This window comes from Eulemur rufifrons, chromosome 29, assembly GCF_041146395.1.
Source record: "Eulemur rufifrons isolate Redbay chromosome 29, OSU_ERuf_1, whole genome shotgun sequence".
Classification (NCBI taxonomy): Eukaryota; Metazoa; Chordata; class Mammalia; order Primates; family Lemuridae; genus Eulemur; species Eulemur rufifrons.
This window is the reverse complement of record NC_091011.1, coordinates 51,268,932-51,291,742: the sequence shown is the minus strand read 5'-3', so window position 1 is coordinate 51,291,742 and position 22,811 is coordinate 51,268,932. Positions and strand designations below refer to the sequence as shown.

Here is a 22,811-nt window from a genome sequence, read left to right as displayed (position 1 = left end):
TGGTCCTCAGTGCCCATTTTTCACTAAGAGCTACATTGTAGTTATAAGGAGTGGGTGAGAATACCTGTGGGAGAGTACCTGGTGCAGTGGTGCAACGTGTGTTTAGTGAATGGTTTTGTGAGTCATTATCCCATCAAAGGTCTGGTTGGGAATGGACCATCAATGTAATTGTTGTTGCTTTCTTTGTCATTTTTATTCATATAATTTTTATCTCTCTAGGAATTTGGTGACAAGCTCTGTTAGTCTGTTCCTCCCTTATTTGAAGGGCAGGCCAAAGATCCATTTCGGAAATGAGAGAGAACTAGCGGCAACATTGGCTCCACCATTGATATCTCCCAGAAGTACAGAAACAGGACTCATGAAGATGTTGACAAGACTCCAAGTTCTTACCCTAGCTTTATTTTCAAAAGGATTTTTACTCTCTTTAGGGGACCATAACTTTCTAAGGAGGGAGATTAAAATAGAAGGTGACCTTGTTTTAGGGGGCCTATTTCCTATTAATGAAAAAGGCACTGGAACTGAAGAATGTGGGCGAATCAATGAAGATCGAGGGATCCAACGCCTGGAAGCCATGTTGTTTGCTATTGATGAAATCAACAAAGACAACTACTTGCTACCAGGAGTGAAGCTGGGTGTTCACATTTTGGATACATGTTCAAGGGATACCTATGCATTAGAGCAATCACTGGAATTTGTCAGAGCATCTTTGACTAAAGTGGATGAAGCTGAGTATATGTGTCCTGATGGATCCTATGCCATTCAAGAAAACATGCCACTGCTCATTGCAGGGGTCATTGGCGGCTCTTACAGCAGTGTCTCCATACAGGTAAGATTGGCCAGTGCTGTTGCTGATAGGCTGTGTCTCTTTGCTTTTACGTCTTGTGGGAACAAAAGGAAAATATCCTACTAATTTCATCTGTGGATGATATTTAACAAGGTAATTATTATGGGTATTGGATAATATAGGTTTGTAGACAGAACATTTTTCTACCAATGAAAATTGTTTACAAGTATATCAGGTAGCAATTGCAGCATAACAAACTTCCCCAAAATTTGGTGGTTTAAAACATTTATTAGCATACAAGTTTGAAGATCAGCTGGTATGAGCTGATGGAGGCTGAGTTTAGCTGGGGGTGACTATGTCCAGGTTGTCTCTTATCCTCCTCTTCCTCCCAGCCATGTTCTTCTCTGAGTGATGTAGAGGTGCAAGAGAATGCAAACTCTACTGCACACGCCCCTTTCAAGTTTCCGCTTGCTTCACATCTGCTAACATCCCCTTAGCCAAAGCAACTCACAGGATTCAGGCCGGAGTCAAGGAGCAAGTAACCATGCCATGCCCACAGTACAGGTGCTGAAAGTTACACAACAATGTCGATGTAATATGAAGTAATGATTAGAAGACATTGATGCAATCAAACACAAGAAGGTATAATATCACAGAACTTTATTTTTTTTTCAATATAAAGCATCGCTTTGTTCAGAGATAAAATATAAACAATTTCTCAGGACATGAACCTAAAAATCTATGCAGAGAAGCCAGATGATTACTACCACAAAAACAAGAAAATCGTTTTAACACACAACTTAAACTAGAAAAAAACACTGATAACTGGCTTCCATAATTTTGCTGGGGAAAGAAGAAACATTATTCAAACTCTTGTGATGCTCACTTACAGAGTTACTGAATTTTCGAGATATAAAAGAGCTGAGAAATCATCGAGCTCAATCTTCTCATTTTTCCAATCCCCAGAAAACCAGAAAGATTGTTTTCATGCAAATGCCCACTGGTAGGCAGCCCAAGAACTAGAACTCAGATCTTTTGGACTTGTGTGCTCTTTTAACTACTTCATATGCTTTCTATATGCTATCTTAAGTTCAATATTTTTTCTGGTGAGAGCACTAATGTCACAGTAATCAAAGTCTATGATTATAAGAGTCATACACTCTGCCTCCTACCAAATTACTATAATCAAAGCCCCATGCACTAAGGGAAACCATATTGCACTCGTGTTGTCTTTATATGTCACAAACCACTTAAATTTGCTCTATTTGCATTGGAATAACCTTATTTCTATATCCCAGATTTGTGGCATTTAAAATTCTAGGTATAATTCTGTGCTGTTCGAAATGAGCTATTTCAAATTTCTTTCCTTCTTCAGAGCACACAGTCATATTATGAGTAATTAGGATAATTGGTTTTTCATAAACACCCTTGGAGTTCATTAGATGGATAGAAAATATCGCACATCTCAAAGCACATCGTGTTAACTTTGCCACTATTTCCATACTTGGATCAGGAGAGATGGAATTTGCTATTTGAGAAAAGATAATTAAAAATATGTATCTGTCATACTTCAATCATAATTTTATCAGATGAGTGCCAATCATTTCATAAACATGTATATTATACCCAATACTACCACAGTAGGGGATTCTTTTTCTGACCTTAGTTTCTCCCACTACAGTAAATAGTACTCTACAGCAGATGTGTAAATATCAATTTATCCAAGGTAATTAAGAAACTATGCCTTGCAAATAGACTTTTGTAATCTAATTTTACTCTTTTACTACCTATGTACCTCTTGGAAGAGGTCAAACTGGTTAAGGAAAAAAAAAATGTGGGCTACTAAAACCCTGTACTTTTTCTCAAGGGAGGAAGCACTTCTTACTCATCAAAAGACCTGGCTTATTATTTCATTTGTCTAGTCAATATCACCATAAAGCCACAAATGCTGATATGGTTTTTATCTCCAGAATATAAATAAAGAAACCAAAACTATCATGCTATAATGGAAAAGGTACAGATTTTGGCATCAGAAAGACTGGGGTTTGAATTCCAACTCCACCATTTGCTGGTTAAACTGTAAAATGAGACAAATAGCCTCTACCTCAAAAACTTGTTGAACAGATATATTGAGAAAAATCTATGAAAAATGCCTCACCAAAAATTAACAGATTCAATTAATGGTAACTATTATGTCCCTAAAACTAAAAAAAAAGTCAGTGGACAAGCTACAGTTAAAACCAGCTCTGTGGCCTTCCCCATGGCCAAGTGGTCCCATGAAGTTACTGCTGGTCCCCCATGGGGTTAATCAGCAAGTCAATCTGTATTAAGCTCCTACTGTGTGCACTGCACTGTGACGGGGGTTAGAGAGAACACTAAAGTCATATAGAACACAGCCTTGACCTTAAGAAACTTAAAATCTGGCTGGAGGGTCCAATACTACTATGAAATATTATAACATTGACTATAATTCAGAATAGTTCATGTAGCTCACAGGGTAAGAAATCACTTTTAGAAAGATTTTGAGGATGAGTAATAGAATGAAAGTTGCACTGGAGAAAGGCTAATAGGGCCATAGTGTCAATGAGATGCTGGATCTGAAAAGGCTGATCAAATATCCACGTGCAAGAGAACAAAAACCTTGACAAGAGGAAGAAGGGAAAGGAGAGAGGCCTCCCTCCTCCACAGCTCCCAGGTTTCCTGACTATTCAGACTCTGATGGGGCCACACACTGGGCCAGGCTAAGGTAAAGCTGGGCGCTGGAGCAATTAGTCTAGGCGCTCACCTCCAGGCACCCTTCCAAGGAACCCTCCCACACAGGGCCTTGCCTTTGCTAAGCATCTTGAATAAAAAGAAGTTTTAAGAGGCTCTTTTATAGCTAAGAATTAAAGCATGTTATCCCTTTGAAATATATGTGCTGTTTAATAAGAATTCTAACAAATATAGCCAATGGCAACCCAAAGCAATAAATTCCTAATGATGAGTTTGAGGACCTCTTGTCCACCAGTGAGGGAAATGTTTTACGAGGGAGGATTTCTCTGTGTACCTCTCGTACTCACACACTGCTCTCCTGTGACTGATTCTCGTCATACACTCTGGGGTCTGGGAACTGTGGTGGCAGCTGGTGGCACTGCCATCCATTTTTACCTACTTTTCATTTCCTGGATATGTACTGGGAATTGTCTTTGCTTGAACTAATGGGGGGGGGGGGAAGAGGGTAAATCTGTGAAAGAAATAAGGGAGTACAAATCCATCACATAATTTAAAAAATTCCTACCATCTAATTGTAACATTCAGTCCCAAAACAGAGTTTTCAGTTACAAATTGCCTGCTGAGAGAAAACTGCAGAGAATGATAGCATTTGTGCATCTTCCCTTTTGTATTAATAGTTGGGTCAGTTTAGACATTGTAATCTCCCCATTTGGGCTTTATCAGCAGGACTGCTTCAGGTGGTGCTTTCTCTCCAGCTTCTTTTCTTATCTTCCCACTAACTAAAGGAGAGGAATTCTTCTGGAAGTCAGCCTAGGAGATATCCCCTGCTGTGCTAGTTCATACAATAGGCAGTGTTTGCTGATAAAGAAAACTGCATGAAAGGGGGAATCCTTAATGACTTGTTGGCTTAAGTTGTATCACCACTGATGAAGAAACTGGATAATTATTTTCCCAACACTCTTATTAAGTACGACAAATCAGTCTATGGTGGTCCCCTTTATAAAGCAATTGATTTAATTGATTTCTTAATTCAGTAATCAATGGAAGCTAGCACCAAAATCCTTCTGTATTAGTGAATATACATGGGGTCTATTCACCCTCTCTGGTGACTATGTTTCTTTTCAAAGAATTTTTAAGACTGTATCCTGCTCTTCTTTAAAAGCCTGCAATCCACCCACTTCGGGGAAAACAGTATTCAAGAAGAGAATCAGGTCGGTTGCCTTTAGCTAGACAATTGTCTACATGGTACTTATTTTGAAGCAACGTTTATGCTTGTGCTTTTCAAATAGACTGTAGTTAGCTCCTACATTGTCCGGTTGAAAATGTTCCTTGAAATGTTGCTCATTGTTTTCAGAGAATGTATCATTTCCTCAGTCTTTCTTGCCTAGATGGAGCAAATTTTAGCTGGAACGTGGCAGGTATAAATTGACCTAGTTATTGCTTTGTTCCTGAGTGTTAAAGTGACTTGAGCAACAAATGGGGATTTAGGTTAGATGGCATCTAAAAGTTTGGCTCATAGAAAGGACAGAAGAGAGCCTTAAAAGGATCCTACTACTTCTTTCCTATCCCTGGTATGGTCAGAATTTTTAGCACTGTCTACATCCCAGGAACACTCCAACTCTGGGAGACGGTCATTATGACATAGTTTACCATGACATGGATTTGGACATGCCATGCATTGTATCCCTGAGAAGGCTAACTCCTGAAGCTAAATTCCTTGCAGTAAATTTCATAGATTTTAGCTATATGGGGTAGGAGGATGAACACATAAACATACCACTCTATTATACTTCCTCCATTCAATTCCACAGAGCTAAAATAGACCACCACTGATTGATTTGTATTAAGTATTGCCTTCTTTCAGTGGTTAATTCCTCCTTTAAATTCAAATGCTTTGGGAGAAAGTCACACATGAATTGCTAGTCTTATTATAGGAGCATCAGAAAAATAATTGCAGAACTTGAGGGCGCAAAAGCCTTCCTGTAGTTAGCTGTCTCCAAGTACGTGATGGACCGCTGAATGGAAACAGCTAAACTTTCTCTGTGGATAAATAGACTGACTCTAGAGCGGAGTTTCCCAACCTTGCTGCTATCAACATTTTTGGCTGGGCAATTCTTTGTTGTGTGGGGTTATCCTGTACATAGTAGGACGTTTAGTACCATCCTTGACCTCTGTCCATTAGATGCCAGCAGTACCCCAAGCTATGACATCCCAAAAGGTTTCCATTCCCTGGCAAGTTACACAATTATCCCCTTTCCTCACTGAGAATCACTGATCTAGAGCAAGTCATATTTAGAGCCAACATAAGGAAGAGTTTTTATAAATGAAATAGATAGCCTGAAAGGAGTGGGGTGGAAGGAAGTGAGTCCTCTGTCACAGGAGTTATTCAAGCAAAAGCTGTCCTATTATTGAGAAGACTGAAGCAACATGTTAGTATTTGAACCATATGGCATTTAAGAGTCTTTCTTAATTTTATAATTATATGTTGCACTATCAAAATTCTCTCCTATTAGGGTATAAGTGATTCCAAAGGAAGTATTAATATTTAAAACAAGAAGAGAAATAATAATAATAGATTCTTTTCTGTCAGGATGACTTTGAAGCAGAAGTCCAGTCAGTTGTTGTTTCACTTAGTTATAATAGCATCTTTGTGAATTTGGTAAATTAAGCATCTCATTTGCCTACATATTGCAATGAGGGTTGCATTTATTAAGGATATATATTTTAGGTACAGTACAACATTATTGTGGAGAGCCTTGGTGACATGGAATAAAAAGAATATAAAATAAAAATTTAAAATAGTAGACATCTTACAAGCCCCTGAAGGATGCATAAGCAAATTGGGAAACATCAGGTCCATACATAAAACAGGTGCAAGTATAGGACCCGAGTATCAGTTGACAACACAAATACTAGGAGATGAGAAAGAATAACAGACTGAACAGAAAAGAATAGTGTTGAACAGGAAAAAGACTTTTAGATCTGTGTAGACAGAAAACCTTCCTTTGAAGTCTCCCTGCTTTCTTATAGTCTACAGGATGGTATGTGCACAGTCTTTCACAAAAGAGAAAACACACTCTTTCTGCCACCTAGAATGTAACGTCATTTTGCTGTCTGTATGCCTTGCAAAATCCAACACTCCTTCAGTTCTCAGTTCAAACACTATCCCTTTTGAGAAACCTTTCCCAAGCTCCCACTACATAAACACATACTTCCATCACTATCTTATTAAACATAATTTTTCACTTGCATATATATTTTCCACAAAACTATTACTATAAGCTACTTGAATTTAGGAGCACATCTTTTTGTCTTTATATTGCTGGAATCTAGAATAATGCTGAAACCAGGTACAGAGTAAATATTTTTTGAATAGTTGAAAGAATTGATAACCTGCTTACAATTGGTAAGAATTGAAAGATGTTGACTTGCTGTACTTTCAGAAGCCTGCAAATCCCTATGCAAATCTTAAATTAGGGCTCACAGCCATGACCTACCTATTCTAGATCAGTCTAGATGTTCATAAATGAAGCTAAGCATTTCCTACAATGGAAAACAATGGATTTGATATAAAAGACAGATAATGTAGCAAGGTGAGCATGTGGGACGAAATTCCCCTCCCCCTACCCACCTCTACTGTACACATGTGCCACAAGATGCCTTGGTTTGAGAGCAGCTGCAGGGGTTCCACGCCATTTGTCCTTAGACCAACTATTCCAGAGAAGACTATGCAAGATTGAACACAACTGGACAGTCAGGGCCATTTGGGCTGATGTTAGAGCCCCATCCTTCTTCTAATCTAGCTCTATTTCCCCACAGAAAGAATACGCAAAGTGCCCACCATATACCAGATGCTGTACTGGTATCTAACACAAAGGAGGAGGGAACACCGTCATGTCCTCAAGCAAAGCACAGTGACAGTATTAGAAGTCCATTTGCTAATCTGTCACTAGTGTCTCTATCACTAGAAAAGTAAAAATGGCAATTGCATTTAGTGAGTTTAAAATTGTAAAAACAATGATTATAGCAGGGATAAGTTACTACTATAAACTATTTTTAGTGTGTGTTTCTTGGAAAACTTCAGCACAATGATTAAAACCCCAGTGTGCAGACTGACTAGGATTTACTTACCCCCTCATTGTCTCTTTCCTCACATCTAAGATGGGGCTATTAATCGCACCTCTCTCATGGGTTTCTTGTGGGAATTAAATAAGAAAATACATGAAAAGCAATAAAAATAGTGCCTTACATACTAATCCAGCATTCAACATTTTAGTAGATATTATCTGTTAGGTTTTTTACTTTCAAAATCTCCCATCTGGGTCCAAGAGGAACAGTTCCAAGAGGAACTGAGACTCACAAAGGTCAAGTGCCAAGTTCACGTTTCTATCACTTTACAAGTAGCAGAATCGATAGCAGAATCCAGATAGCTTGCCTCCCTCATTGCTGTCCTAATCACTCCCTCACATAGTCTCAGCTTCAGAAAAAACCTGACTCAAAAGTTATCTTAGATAAAATCATTTTATTTATTTCCTTCCCAGACATTTCATTCTAAAGCAATTTCACAAAGCTGATTGTTTTAAAACCTCCCTCCATTGCTCCTGCTTCACCTCCTCCAAGAAAGGTCAATGCTGTTCAAGGACTTTATCACAGGGAGGGAGGCACCAGCAACAGCCATTAAAAATGCTTTTGTTAACATTGCTTCATTGTAGAAATGTCTCATCAGAGGTAATTATCCAAGATACACTGTTTTTTTCTTTGCTTTGAGGTTAACTTGTTTCTTAATTAATTCCCCTTCTGTCATGCCTTTCTTCAAAAACTAGCGAAAGACAAGAGGTTACCATCAAGATCACTGTTCCCAGGGCATCAGTTCACAGGGCAATAGAATGGCCCATGGCTGTGAACCAGGCTTATATTGCAGGTCACACGTCTATGATGGAGGTCATAGAATGAAAAGCAAGGAATACAGACATCGCTGAGAGAGCAGCAAGTGTTTTATGCTATAATTATAGATTAATAGGTAAACTATTAAATAATTGAAATGAGAGTCCTGACACTTTTAGTTAGACCTAAGATATGATTTTGCTTTAATGACACAAAGTTCTCTTTCCAAATTACCATTAAATATGTGCCTTTTTAGTGGATCAATATGTACAAGGTTCAGTATTTCACTGTGGAAGGAGCCAACTCTTTAGCAGTTTATAATAATGAAAGTCCATTGATTTAATGTAGTAAAAGTGCTTCTACTGATCTATATAAAAAAAAAAGTATCATTGAAAACTCACAGAGTATTTTTCTAATTAGTGGACTTTGGGAATTTAAGAATAGTGTTCCAAAAACACCTGCAGTTAAACTCTAAGCAAGCAATACTCCAGGCGGTAGATCAGTGGGACTTCAAACACTAAAACTGTGGTGTCGCTATTTTTGACATCACCACCTGGTATATTGTGGAAATCCCTCTGTCACTAGTAACAAAGTCGTGATTCTTGCCAACTCTTTGACTTCACAGGCCAACAGAGGGAGCGATGCAGGGGAGAATACAATAGAAAAACACCTTCAAAAATCCTGTTTCAAACATAGATGAGATTTCTTTGCCAAGTGGTCAGGATGGCAAAGCATCTTGGGAGATTTGCCATCTCTTAATAGGTTTGAATTTATAGGGTGTGCATCCCAGGAACTAGTTGGTTCCTCCCTGGCACTGTGCCTCTAGTGTAGGTAGGTGCCATCAGGTTCACAGTGAGGCTCCACAGAATGCAAACCAGGCAATTAAGCTCTCCCAATGTGGAAAACAGATGTGGTTGAAAAGGTGATCTAAAATTTGTTCAGAATTTTTCTATAAGAAAGTAATTTCCATCTAAATAAAAAATATACATATGCATTAAGCACATAGTACCTATGTTTACAAAGTAGTTTTATGAAATATCATTTATATTAACACAAGATTTAAAGAAATGCAACAATAAATGCTGCAGGTTTGTACCATCCAGAGATTTTCAGCTGTTATCAATGGCTACTTAACTGACTCTCAGCTCTTATTTCTATGTTAAAGAAAGTTTTTTTTGTTATCTTTTCTGAGATGCTTCAAGGAATTTAAAAGTTCTTCAACCTTTTTACATCACATGACTTTCTCCAATAACCAACCATTATTATTTATGACCTGCTTCCATCCAAGGATTGAAGGTGACCTGTAATGACACAAACAGGAGGACAAATTAAAATACAAGTACTTGAGTAATTACTATCAACCAAATAAAATAGTTGTAAGTAGGTTCAAAATTTTTAAAGCTACAATCTTGATATTCCTATTGTTAACTTATTTAGTTTATTGAGATTACATGTTCCCTGGCTTCCAAGAACTCACAGCCTAGTCAGAATGAATATCTTGTCCATCCAATCACCACTCCCTCTTTCTTTTCAGGTTGGATGTCAACCACTGTAGTCTTTTTAAAACATAACTTTTGTCATGTCATTTCCTTAGTAAAAATTTTTAATAGTTTTTATCTCTTAAAGAATAAAGTTCAAAATACCTAAAATTGCATATAAAATACTAGCAGTCTGACCACAATCCCTCTATCCTTCCTTGCTTTCTACTAATCCCTTTTTCCTTATCTGCAAGTCAGTGTCCTGCCTTCTACTAATCCCTACAAGGCACTGGGTACCCTGATAATACTGAACTATCTGACACTATTAAAGCAAATGTGCACTTTTCCACCTATGTCCTTGCGTCCTCTCCTCTACCTAAAAACTTCTTTCCTCTTCCTCTGCCTGGTAAACTTTCACTTTTCCTTCAAGATCAAGCCTAAATGTTACTTCTTCATGGGGGCCTTGCATGACTCACCTGGAGTGTAATTAGCTGTTCTTCACCAGTGTTTTTGTTTGTATGCATATTTCTTAAATTTTATCCTTAGCTATGTTTGTCTCCCACCAGACTACAACTTCCTGGAGGTTAGTGGGGGTACATTGCTCATCTTAGAAAACCTAGGTTTTAGAATAGTGCCTTGTATGATTGGCATCAATCAAAGTTTGATGAATGAGAGATTGCTGAATTAGTTATGATTGTCATCTCTGTCACTTATTGAGCATTTACTACGTGCCAGAGATAAGGGCTTTACATATGTTATCATTTAATCCTCACATAACTTCATAAACCAGTGATTACTATCACTCCCTTTTTACAGATGAAGAAACTGAAGCTTAAGGAGTTCAAATAACATGCTTAATGTCGCACAGGAGTTGGGATTCCAGTGCTGGTCTGTCTGATTCCAACCCTGTGCACAGAACCACTACTCTATTTGCTCTATTTTTTGCCTGACAGCTCTGTTGAAGTAATGAACAATTAAGAAGGAAATCAAGAATAACACAGTTCTATTTGATACAAATAATATGGCATATATCTCTCTGCCCTAAATTATTGCCACAAGACTTCAGAAGTAATAAATGACCATTTAAAGAAACATTAGGCTACAGCCCTTGGCTCCTCCCAAACACACCCAAAAGCTTTTGTCCTTTGGTTAACAAACAACAAAGATAGGAATGCCTTCTTTATTGGTAATGCAATATTTGTCACATTATTGTATACAAGTGACTTCAGGAGCCACAGAAAAATATGGATTAGTTCAACTTAAGGCACTTAAATCTTCAAGAGACATTGTCAGAAATCAATATCTAAGGCACTAAAGGATGCGTTTCTAACCTGTCTTTTGGTGTCAAGTCACACTGGGAGTGATGCTTTTGCAGGTGTTTCCGGCAAATACAGACACACTTCAAACTAGATATGACATAGATCTTTTGACTCCATTTTTAGTGACCAAAACCCAAACCATTTCAGTTCCATGATTTCTCTTAAAAATTAATTCATGGGGGAAAAGGGAAGCACAGAGCAGATGCAGACTGATTCAGTGGGCAAAATACCTTCTTGTTCATCTTCTAAGTACCTGCCAAGTCTGCATGGAAACAAAGTTATTCCCATGATAGTGCTTTGTTATTAAGGGAGCAAGACAGACACTTGAATACAGAGTAGCAGTGTCATGGCAAGAAACCTGACATGTCTTATAATGTCAGTCTCCTGAAATGTGATTCAAGGAATCCTTTGTGGTCTGCATATCCTTTCAGCCTACGAGAACACCAAAATAACCTTACTATTCATAAGTGCTTAATTTCAAATGAAAAAAAACAAAAGTATCTGACAATCTGGGTTGGCAAACAACAGGTATTGAGTGCAATGATTTCAGGGCTGACTTTGAGCTATTTTTGAAGATTTCTTCCATGATTAGGGAGTCCTTTGTTGGATGCAAAATCACTGGGACTGAGTTATGCTATTGAATGGGAATAGCAATATGCATCTTTGATCCAAGTGTTTTTGGGGCCCATTTTATGTAAAAGTTAGTGGCTTTTGAGACTATACTGAGTAAACTGGCATTGGGTATACTTCATTATAGGATTTCTTAAGTCAAGATTAAGTCTGGCCTTCAGACATGTGCTCCAGTCAACTGTTTTCAGGCAAAATGTTCCCAGATGTGCTGCAGGTAAGGTGATGTGCCCCCCCCCCAAAACAAGTGACTAATCCTTTTTGCAATAAAAATGTGATTGGGGCCCTTTATGGGCAGATTAACACATGTGATATGAACAGCTTGAATTCCTCAGGCAGTTTCTCAACTATATACCACCTCCAGTTCCAGTTTAAAATACAAGCCAATCTGAGATTTTTGTACAGCTAATCATGCAACCTGATGAATCTGAATAAGGGAGGCACTGAGGCCTCAGTGCATCACTACTTCTAGAACTTGTTTTATGTAATAATCTGAGTTATGAGGTAGCAGATGTTTCAAAGTGCAGCGCTCAGTGGTTCTCTTCCAGATTCATGTATAGGAATTTAATAAAAAGAACTAAACAAAACATTCAGCGCTGCATGTGTGACAAAGCAATTAAAGGTGTAGGCTTATTCTTAGAAAGCCCCAAAGAGATATGTGAACAGAACAGAATACAAAGGCAAATCCACAGAGGTTATTATCAAGTCTCCAGATTCCCAGGACAGTAGCAATGGTTTATTTTTCAAATGTATATAGTTCAGCTCTGCAAATAGCAGTTTTCTTGGAAGCAAGCATTTGATGCCTCTTTGCCATCTGGAATTTTTGTAGCTAAGCATAGGTCTACATAAAAAATCAATTATTTTTGTTCCCTTTAACATATATTAGCACAAACTCAGAAGCCAATAACTATAAAACTTCTGAAAAGAATCCTCATGATAGAAAACCACTTTAGTGGGAAACATTTCTACTAGATTATACATGTGCATAGTCTTTTTGTCTTCTGTTGAAAAAAAAAAATCTGGCATTGTGTCACCAAAGAAAGCACAGGGTTCATGTTTGAAACTGTTACATCATGGATATCCTGAGTAGGGAGAGCAACAACAGAACTGATGTGGGAACTCACAGGTGACTCTGAAATTTTTCAATACACATTCTTTTTTTCCACAACAGAAAAAGAATAGATGACTACCTAAAGTTTTTCCTACAGTTCATACTTTTTGCTCCCATGATCAGAGCATCATTGAAATGAAGCATGACACCTGGGATCTTAAGAAGAAGAGTCTCTCAGACTTGCTAAAAAAAAAAAAAAAAAAAAAGGTCAAGAGAAGCAAAAGTCCCCAATAAATTGGACTTTAATTCAAAATTCCCAGCAGTGAGTGAGGATGGCTTGGATACCTACAGTAGCATCACTCCATAATTGGCTATTAATTATGGGAAAGATAAAGCTTAGACATTCCCAAAGCAAGAATAATAAGTGAGCAACCGATGTGAGCTCTGAGTATTTGACTGCTTAGGTACCTTGTACATGATGCATTTGTCTCCAGAAAAACCTTACCTTCCCAGCAGATCTTACTATCAGTTTATATGGTGAAGCCTACCTTAGGTATATGTTTCTGTGAATCTTACTTTAGGTATTTGCGATTGGAAGGCCAATGCTTCAGGGATAAGGCCCTTCATTTTTTTTTCTTAGAACAAAAATCAGTTTCTAGTCTTAAGGCCATTGGCACAATGTACAGATCCAGTTGATATAATATTGACTTCTTTTTGTATACTCCTAGTTATACAGAAATTTTGAGAAATTGATTTTAATGGTCTGAAAACATTGGCTACAGATTCCTAAAGGTGTAAACCAATTCCTTGTCTTATGTGTCATCTCATTTTGGTAGAAAAAAAATTGAATATGATTAGTGAAGGAAGGATCCACACATTGCACAGCAAATTGTTGTTCGTAGTGTTTGACAGTAGCTTTCCGTTGCCAGATTCCCCTCCATCCCCACACACAGAAACCTGTGCTTTTAATTAGAAATGGTTACATGGTAGAGCAGCAAACTATCAATTCATTCATCAATTCATTCATTTAACAACCATTATGGAGCACCTCCATACTTTGTGAGGCATTTGAGTATACAGATTTTTGATCCACATTCCCTGTTCTTAAGGCTTCTCACTCCAGTGGAGAAATTAGTGAATAATCTAGAAATCACCACAAATTTTAATTAATGCCATGAGAGAAATACATAAAGGCTCAGAGAAAGGGCACAGAAGTGAGCCTAAAGTGAGGCACCAAGAAAGGTTCCTCAGAGGAGGAGCTCTTGAATGGATTAGCTGAGCAGACAAGTGGTAAAGGCCATTCTGAGAAGAAGGAACAAAACACGTGCAAAGGCATGTAGATTTGAGAACATGGTAAGTCAGAGAAACTACGTAGAGTTGAGCTCATTTGGAAGGGAAAATATTGGGAAAATGGTGGCAGATATTCAACAATATGCAGCTACAGTTTGTTTAACAACTACTGCAAGTGAAGCCCATCCTAAATTACACCAGCTTACAACTACAAAAATACTAATTTTAGAACATAGCCTCTGCTGGAAAACATAATAGTATCTAAGTCCAGCATCCTAAGCATTCCTTTTGAGCCAAAAAAAAGTCACTTAATGACTTGATAGGCTACAATGAAAACATTGCAATACCTAAGTCCTGGATAAATTCAAAACCACAAAAAAATGGATACCTCATAGTATTTGAATATTGGATATAAAGTGATAGAACATGTACACATGGAAAAGGCTTCTGCTAAACATCATTTCCCTGCATGCAGCCTCCCAGGTCCTAAGAAATAATGGGCTCTACTATAAGGTCATTGTGCTTCTCACATAAATCATAAAGTCAAACCTGATCATGATATTTATAGCTTGAAGCTTTCATCCTCCCAGTGGAAATTTCCCAGTAGATTCTTAGACTATCATTGTTACCACTGTAGCTGGTCAGTCAGTAAACAAGTGTCTGTGGAACTATCACAAAGTATAGACTGACAAACGAAAAAATATACTTTTGGTAACAAATAATGATTGCTCATGGTCCTCAACTAGAGGAGTTTTTAGCTTCAGTAATAAAAACAAACATGTTATAGCTTGAAACATATCATTGCAACATTATACTGAGAGTAATCAGTTATGAGCTTGGATTGCAGAATAGATTGAGTAAATCTGGGAAGAGTGAATACAGTGGGTAGTCCCAGAATTCCTACCATCTGTTGGCTCTTCAGTAAGATCCCTAGGCACTCTGTGACTCAGTTCCTCAATATACAAAATGAGATAATGATAGCATCTACCTCTGAAGATTATTAAAAGGATTAAAGGAGATAATACATCTACAACAATTAGAATAGTAGCTGGCACAAAAATATTAGGACTATTAAAAATATTAGAGATCTTTAAAAGGCTTCCCCAAAAAAGTAGTCTGAGAACAATAACTTAGAGAATGGGAAAACTAAAATTGATCTTCTCTGTTAATTTTTAAGGAATTCTGAATTGGGCTCTAAAGAGAACAAAAGACATAATAATCCTTCTTTGACTTTAGCCACCCTCACATTTCTGGTGCATGCTGAATTGAAATATTCAAATTTGTATTCATAACTTCATTTTTCCTAGTTTACTTCTTCTTTCTCCACTTGTATAATTTTAATTTAAATCCAGCAACTTACATCTCCTTGTTTCAGGAGAGGGAGCCCAGTCCTTTGGGGAAATCAAGAGACTAGGCTCTAACCTTGGCTTTTCTGCCTATGGGTTGTGTAAATTTTGGAAAGTCACTCACATTGTGAGCTTCCATTTCCTATTAAACAAAAGGTTTAAATTATCGTCATGATTCCTTCCAGCTCTACAATGTAATGATCTTGCAGCTTATTTATATTTTTTCCAATAATATTGATAAACTTGGCTACTATATATAGACTTTCATCCAAGCTGCTCTCTTTGAATATATTTAACTTTATTATCCAATTCCTATCACTTTCCAGTTCCCCAGAGAGTCCATGTAATGTCACCAACACCTTGCTGAAGTCATGGTCCTCCATGCTACAACTCTTCCCTATATAGTTCAACTAATGTTGAAAAGACGTCCTCCTGGTGAAATTCACTCTTGCTGAGCCCATGTTGATTACCAGTAATTGCCTGGTTCATTTCTAAGTGTTACTGTGCTCTCTATTAGAAAACTCTGTTCTAGAAAATTACCAAAGCACATCATGCTTATTAATTTATATTTATTCTTGATTTATATTCCCTCAATTTGTCATTTCTTCTCCCTTTTCACCCTCTGAGTCCTCCCATTATTGATTTTTCAAAAAGTATTGATACTGATTCCATAATTTAATCTTCAATTCCTTCCAGAATTCATTATGGGAGGCAAACTCAATTTATAAGATTACGGGCTTTTTTATATATATATTCTTTCCTTCTTTTGTGTGATATAACCTTTTCATGTTATTTATACTACCACTTCCATGTTAGAAAACATTCTCCACGGGAAAAATGAGAAAACAAGAGGGACTGAGCAAGTGTATTTCTCTTACTCGCATAGAACCAACTATTCCATCCAATGGTTATATTGCTTCATGCCACATCTCCTGAAACATTATTTCAAACAAAACAATAGCAACAACAAAAATCACTTTGCTCATTTTCACATTGTGCTTTAGTGTCCCTCATTCCTACAGGCTTGTGCTGATCTTTCATATTGTGTGTGGAGAAAGCCCCCAACACACCAACAGCACCCACCCTGTGTCACCAGTTCTTTTAACACCCAAGTCCCCCAGTGCAGCCCAGCAACGCAGTGGATTCTTCGGCATTCTTGTCTTCTCTGTCTTGTGCATTGCATGATTATTTTTTAAGTCCTTCTGTCTCTCTTAAGCCACATTCCTTTTTAGAATCTGTATCTATTTGAGCATATCTCTACTTTTAAAATGATTTTTTTCTAAAGCATATATAACTGGATCCTGTTTTTCCTTCCTCCACTCCTACTAATAATAACATAATTGGGTAACTTTCTTCCAAAATTTTACATTATTTCCCCATTCTAAAACAATTTTTTTTTTTTTTTTTTACCATTCAAAATGATGTCCAGTGTAGGAGTTCCCCTTATTTCTTCATACTTTTTCAGAGAAACCATATGGCCAGTAAAGCAAGTCAGGAATGTTTCAGATGCCCAGCTTTGAGATAAATGTTAGCTGGGTCAGCAGAAACCCAGCTGACAACTACCTGGATATTGTTCAACCCTGGTTTTAAATTTATGTTAAAAAGAAAGGTCCTACTAACAGCAACTAGGCAATCTATGGTACATATCATGACGTTGCTTCTGTTCCTCTCCCCTGTTCTTTCTACCTGGATGCTTTTCTGTGCTTGAGGCCTCAGGTTCACAGTCACACAGTAGAGGGTAGAGAGAAAGCTGTGAGTGGGCAGCCATAGCACTTAAAGTCCAAAGACCTGGTTTTACATCCTGATTCCGCCCCCACATTCTAACCATACGACTAGGAACAAGTTTCTTCACCTAGCAGAATGTAGTGTTTTGCATCTTTAAAATAGAGATAATAATACTCACCATAAAGGATTGTTTTGAATAACAAAGGAGAAAAAAAAAAAAAATATATATATATATATATATATATATATATATGTAAACACCCAGTACAGTGGTAACTGGTTTTACAACAGAACAAACACATTTCTAAAATCCATAAGCCAAACTATGAATGCTGTTCTCTAGAAATAAAGTTAGAGTGGGTGAGGGAGAGGAAAGAAAAAAGATTTATATCTATTGCCTCCTGTGGTGCTCACTTTTAAGTTAAGCATTTTTACCCTTATAATCTAAGGAAATCAATTTTAAAAGGAACAGCTCACTATAATTAAAGTAGTTCAATATTTTTCTGTATTATTCATTTATATTATATGTGTTTCTAACGTAACTCTGAATAGCATAACTGAACTATGTTACTGCTCCATGCTATACAATATAGATGATACAATTGAGATTATGTAATACTTACTTATTAGTGTTCCATTCTCATGTTTCATCTCATCAAATATGTCTCCTTTATCTAGAGTTGCTTGGGGTCTCCTTATTAAACACACATACACAGAGGTATATATAATTTTCCTTAAAATAATGGCAATAATTGCTGTTTTATTCTAGCCCACCACCATCCCAAAAAGGCTACAGCTCATGTGTCCCTTCCCAGTGCAGAGAATCTTTCCCATATTGCTGTTATTCTGTGGCTAGTTCATTCTCTTGTCCAGACTGCCTTGACTGTAAATTGTTCTCAGACGTCCTGGAGAGGTAGACATGAAGCCACAGGATACTGTTAGTTAAAAGACAAGAACTTTTTTTCTTGAGCAGCTTCTCATTACTCCTACCCCTCTAGGAGGAGAAAGTTTCAGCAGTTTAGGATCTTTTCACTTTGGTTCCTATCTGCCAGGAAATAATGTCTGGATATTTTTGAAGTTCCTTTCATTCTCTGTCTCCCTGAGGGGTTCAGGTCCTGATGAATATAACTTGAAGATGAGAAAACTAGGGCATCAAGAAGAGATGGCCTCTGCAGTGGCACCCAGAAACTTCATTATCAAGTCAAGCCCATGCACAGACAAGGCTGTTATTACTAAGCCTGCCATCGTGGTGTATAAATCCAGTGGAAGCCAAGTACTCATTCTAGAAGTAATGACAGTACCTGCTCAGTGCCACCTGCCATTTCAATCAGGCTGAGTAAACAAGCGATACTCCTGTGCTCAAGTGAGTCAGTATAGGCCATTTTGTCCAGAGTAACCTGGTCCTGAGAAAAGAAGAAATAATTCATATACTAGCCTTCACCTATCCATTCATCCACCTACTCACCTCCATTCCCCCAAATTCACCCATATCGTAGATTACTAAATACAAAAAAGATTTGGGGTATTAAATTTGCATTACATTGCATGTTAAGTTCCAGATTTCTAGCCATTCTACTTGTGATTAAATGAGAGGTACTAGGATTTGAAAAGATATAGAAAATATTTCTGATAGCTCTGGGCTATATCAAGTGTTGGTTTTAATAGCAGGCCAGATCTCCAAGAACATGCTGTGTAGCTGTGTATGAACTTGGCTGTTGGTTTCCTTTGCCAGATAAAATGATGATTAATCAGGACTCAGATGTCAGTTGTTTTATGTTGCTTGTGCTCTTTGCTAACAGCTGCCTATTTCAAGCTGTGCTTCCTACATGTCAAATATAAATGTGAAACCACAATTTCCAAAAGGAAAATTTCAAATACTAATATTTGTTCCAATGTACATAGAGCATATTGGAATATTCAATGTTATTTCTGATTAAAGTCTGCTTAGTATATTACATAATTTAACAAGTCAGTATAGGGAAATAAGTTTCAGAACATGTGAGATAGCCAGAAAAAATAAAAACCAACTATTACTAGATAAACATATAATCTGTTTGGATATTTGTAAGTATAAATTCTACAAATACTTATACATAAAAGGCTTCTTGATAAATTCTCACTTTCCTTTTTTATTCCACAATAAATAAAACAATGGAATATTGATAGCTGAATTATAAAAAATTTAAAATTTTGATTCAGAATAAGCTTTCAATATTTTGAAGTAGGTCGTTTATTCTTGACAAGGTCCTCCATACTTTATTTGATTTTTATTCAAAACGCCATGAGAATAGCATATTTGTATGATTTCTTTCCACAAACTCCAGGCAAAAACAAAGTTTTAAAAGAAAGTAAAGAAAATGTTGGTCAAGATTTTTAAGAATTTAGAAAAGTGTATGACTTAAATTTGGAGTGGACAAAATAGAATTTCAGTAGAATTGATTATTTTTTTCTTAACCTAGATGATAAATGTCTAATTTGGACTGTCCATGTGGCATACAGTTCTGAAATTAAACTCTTTCAAAAACTGCTGTTTTTAGCAAAAGAGGGGGAAGTGAGAATTAGACAACACCCAGGCTCTTTCTATACAACTGCAGCCAAGTTGTCTAAAAACCAAGTTCGGCCAATTCACTGTAGTTCATTGTCTGAGCTACAGCAGGACCCCCAAAACTTTTAACAACCACATTCAGGGAACCTGACCAGTATTTATCCTACTCTAGGGTCTAGCACAGAGTACAGAAGAGACTGATGCCCTTCTCATTTCTCTGCTATTCCCTTTCCCAAAGCATACACTACCTGCTTTGGACCTGCTCCCTAATGTCCAAAATACAGTATCCAAGGAAGAGCCTGCCATTCATCTCAAGAACTATGTAGTGATCTAGAGGTGAAAAGGGAGCTCGGTTGGCCTGGTTCATTCTTCATATCCACTCATTTACCTCTGGGTTTCTAAAAAAGGTACTTCCCCTTTCTCCCTACCCCAGGTGGCAAACCTGCTACGGCTCTTCCAGATCCCTCAGATAAGCTACGCATCCACCAGCGCCAAACTCAGCGACAAGTCGCGCTATGATTACTTTGCCAGGACTGTGCCCCCCGACTTCTACCAGGCCAAAGCCATGGCCGAGATCTTGCGCTTCTTCAACTGGACCTACGTGTCCACTGTGGCCTCGGAGGGCGACTACGGGGAGACAGGCATCGAGGCCTTCGAGCAGGAAGCCCGCCAGCGCAACATCTGCATCGCCACAGCGGAGAAGGTGGGCCGCTCCAACATCCGCAAGTCCTACGACAGCGTGATCCGGGAGCTGCTGCAGAAGCCCAACGCGCGCGTCGTGGTCCTCTTCATGCGCAGCGACGACTCGCGCGAGCTCATCGCCGCCGCCAGCCGCGCCAACGCCTCCTTCACCTGGGTGGCCAGCGACGGCTGGGGCGCGCAGGAGAGCATCGTCAAGGGCAGCGAGCACGTGGCGTACGGCGCCATCACCCTGGAGCTGGCCTCGCAGCCCATCCGCCAGTTCGACCGCTACTTCCAGAGCCTCAACCCCTACAACAACCACCGCAACCCTTGGTTCCGGGACTTCTGGGAGCAAAAGTTCCAATGCAGCCTCCAGAACAAACGCAACCACAGGCGCGTTTGCGACAAGCACCTAGCCATCGACAGCAGCAACTATGAACAAGAATCCAAGATCATGTTTGTGGTGAACGCGGTGTATGCCATGGCCCACGCCCTGCACAAAATGCAGCGCACCCTCTGTCCCAACACTACCAAGCTTTGTGATGCTATGAAGATCCTGGATGGGAAGAAGTTGTACAAGGATTACTTGCTAAAAATCAACTTCACAGGTAAGCAAAGAGCCTTTCATCATCTTCTATGGTGCAAACAGGTGAAATCAAACACCTCTGTCCCCAACCCAGAATCATTGTTGCAAAGCCACAGTAAGGGTTCAAACTGTTAAACAAAAATATTCCAGGATGCAAAATAATGGCTCCTTGGTGTCCTTACTCATTTTTTAATGAATATCTTGGCTGGTGCACAACATGACAATGAATGGCACCCTAGGCTGGGCTGACAGCCCACGTGCACCCTAGATGAGTGCCATGCTACATTTGCTCTCTTTCTTGTGAGCTGCAGGATATGACACATGTGATATGGGCATTTAATCTTCTTTGGCAGAATCCGCAGCCCTCTAAGGAACATGAACTTCCAAGCCTTTTTTGTGGGTGATTTGAGCAAAAGAATCTCATAACTTTCACAGTGGGGGAGAGAAAAAAAGGCACTGTTTTCCCAGAGCCTAATTAGGAACAAAACAGAAAAGATACCTAGACTACAGTGATTTCTAGGCATTCAAGTTTATTTCGTCTGCTATGCAGAAATACTTCTATATAGGTATTAAGAGTTGGACATTTCCTCAAATTATGTTATGAAATGAAACTCTTTTTTTGTGAGTGTGAGTATAACGGAATTGAAGACTGATGGAAGTCATTCTGATATAGTAGCGAACACACAAAGGTGCAAAGTAGTTTTTGCTGCCTCTTCATTTATTTCTAAGTATGGCCTATATATTTCTAAATATAGTGTCGTATTTAATGTATTACTAAAATAAAAAGCACAAAATATTTAGGCCTACATTCTCTACTAAGGTACATGTGATATCAGCTCATTAAAGTACTGATTCTGCATACTACAGCTTACTCCCAAATCATAAAATGCTAAGTAATATTCTTGGGCACAAAAGGTTCTGATGCCAAAAACATTACAGTGATAAAATGCTTTCATTTGCCTAAATTGCTAATAATCTCCCATGCCACTAGGGCATTATTCTAATCTGTTTCAACTGATTTATTGTCAAAGACCTGAAAGTTTATATGCTTAAATCATATTATCATTGGTGTAAATGGAAGTTCTCACGTCTCCCTTATGGGTACTCACTCAGAAGTCAAGTGGTCTGAAATCACAGGTAGTACTGAGAGAAAACCCCATAACCATTGGCTTGTATTCCAGAATTCTCATCCCTAGTGCAGCCTTGAAAATAAGCATGAAGATTACCAGCCTCCATATTTGTATATCTTATTTTCTTTGTTCTCCCCAAAGGGAGCCAAAGTAGTAGAAATAAATTATGTCAGTATTCCCGCCTATTTATCTAATGGATACCACCACTCACCATTGAATAACTATTAAAAGTGACAAAGATTAAACTTGGTCTGTTCCCTGTATTCCCACAGGTGTATTTCATGTAGAAATAATAAAAATATATAAAAATAGTAGTAAATTAGCATTTATCTGCAGGATCAGTTCCTAATGACATCTCCGGAAAATAAGAAGGGGCCCTAGAGTCAATGAAGAAGAATATCTTTAGTATAAAAATGAATGAACTCTCAGGCATTCATAATTAGCATCTACAATGCACTTAATTCTTAAAGATGAATAAGATACTTCAGCACATACTCCCCCTTCAGACTACCTTTAGGGATATTATTTATCTTTATTCACCACATATATTAATTAACTTTGTTATACTAGTTCATTTCTTGCTCCTTAGTATGCAAATATACAAATATATTCACTCATCAACAGCTGAAAGAAAGGGAACTCTTAGAATTCAG

General features: G+C 38.0%; 1 protein-coding gene across 3 annotated transcripts in view; it reads left to right on the top strand.

The window, feature by feature from the left end:
• Positions 1-358: 358 nt before the first annotated feature.
• The window catches only part of GRM3 (glutamate metabotropic receptor 3), an 85,039-nt gene continuing 62,586 nt past the window's right edge, over positions 359-22,811 (top strand). For 2 of the 3 annotated variants that reach the window (XM_069462079.1, XM_069462077.1), the window contains exons 1-2: positions 359-826; positions 20,195-21,050. In XM_069462079.1, the coding sequence (XP_069318180.1) occupies positions 359-826; positions 20,195-21,050 (1,324 nt within the window). The remainder of the gene's footprint in view (positions 827-20,194; positions 21,051-22,811) is intronic. The other variant, XM_069462078.1, reaches the window with a different exon arrangement.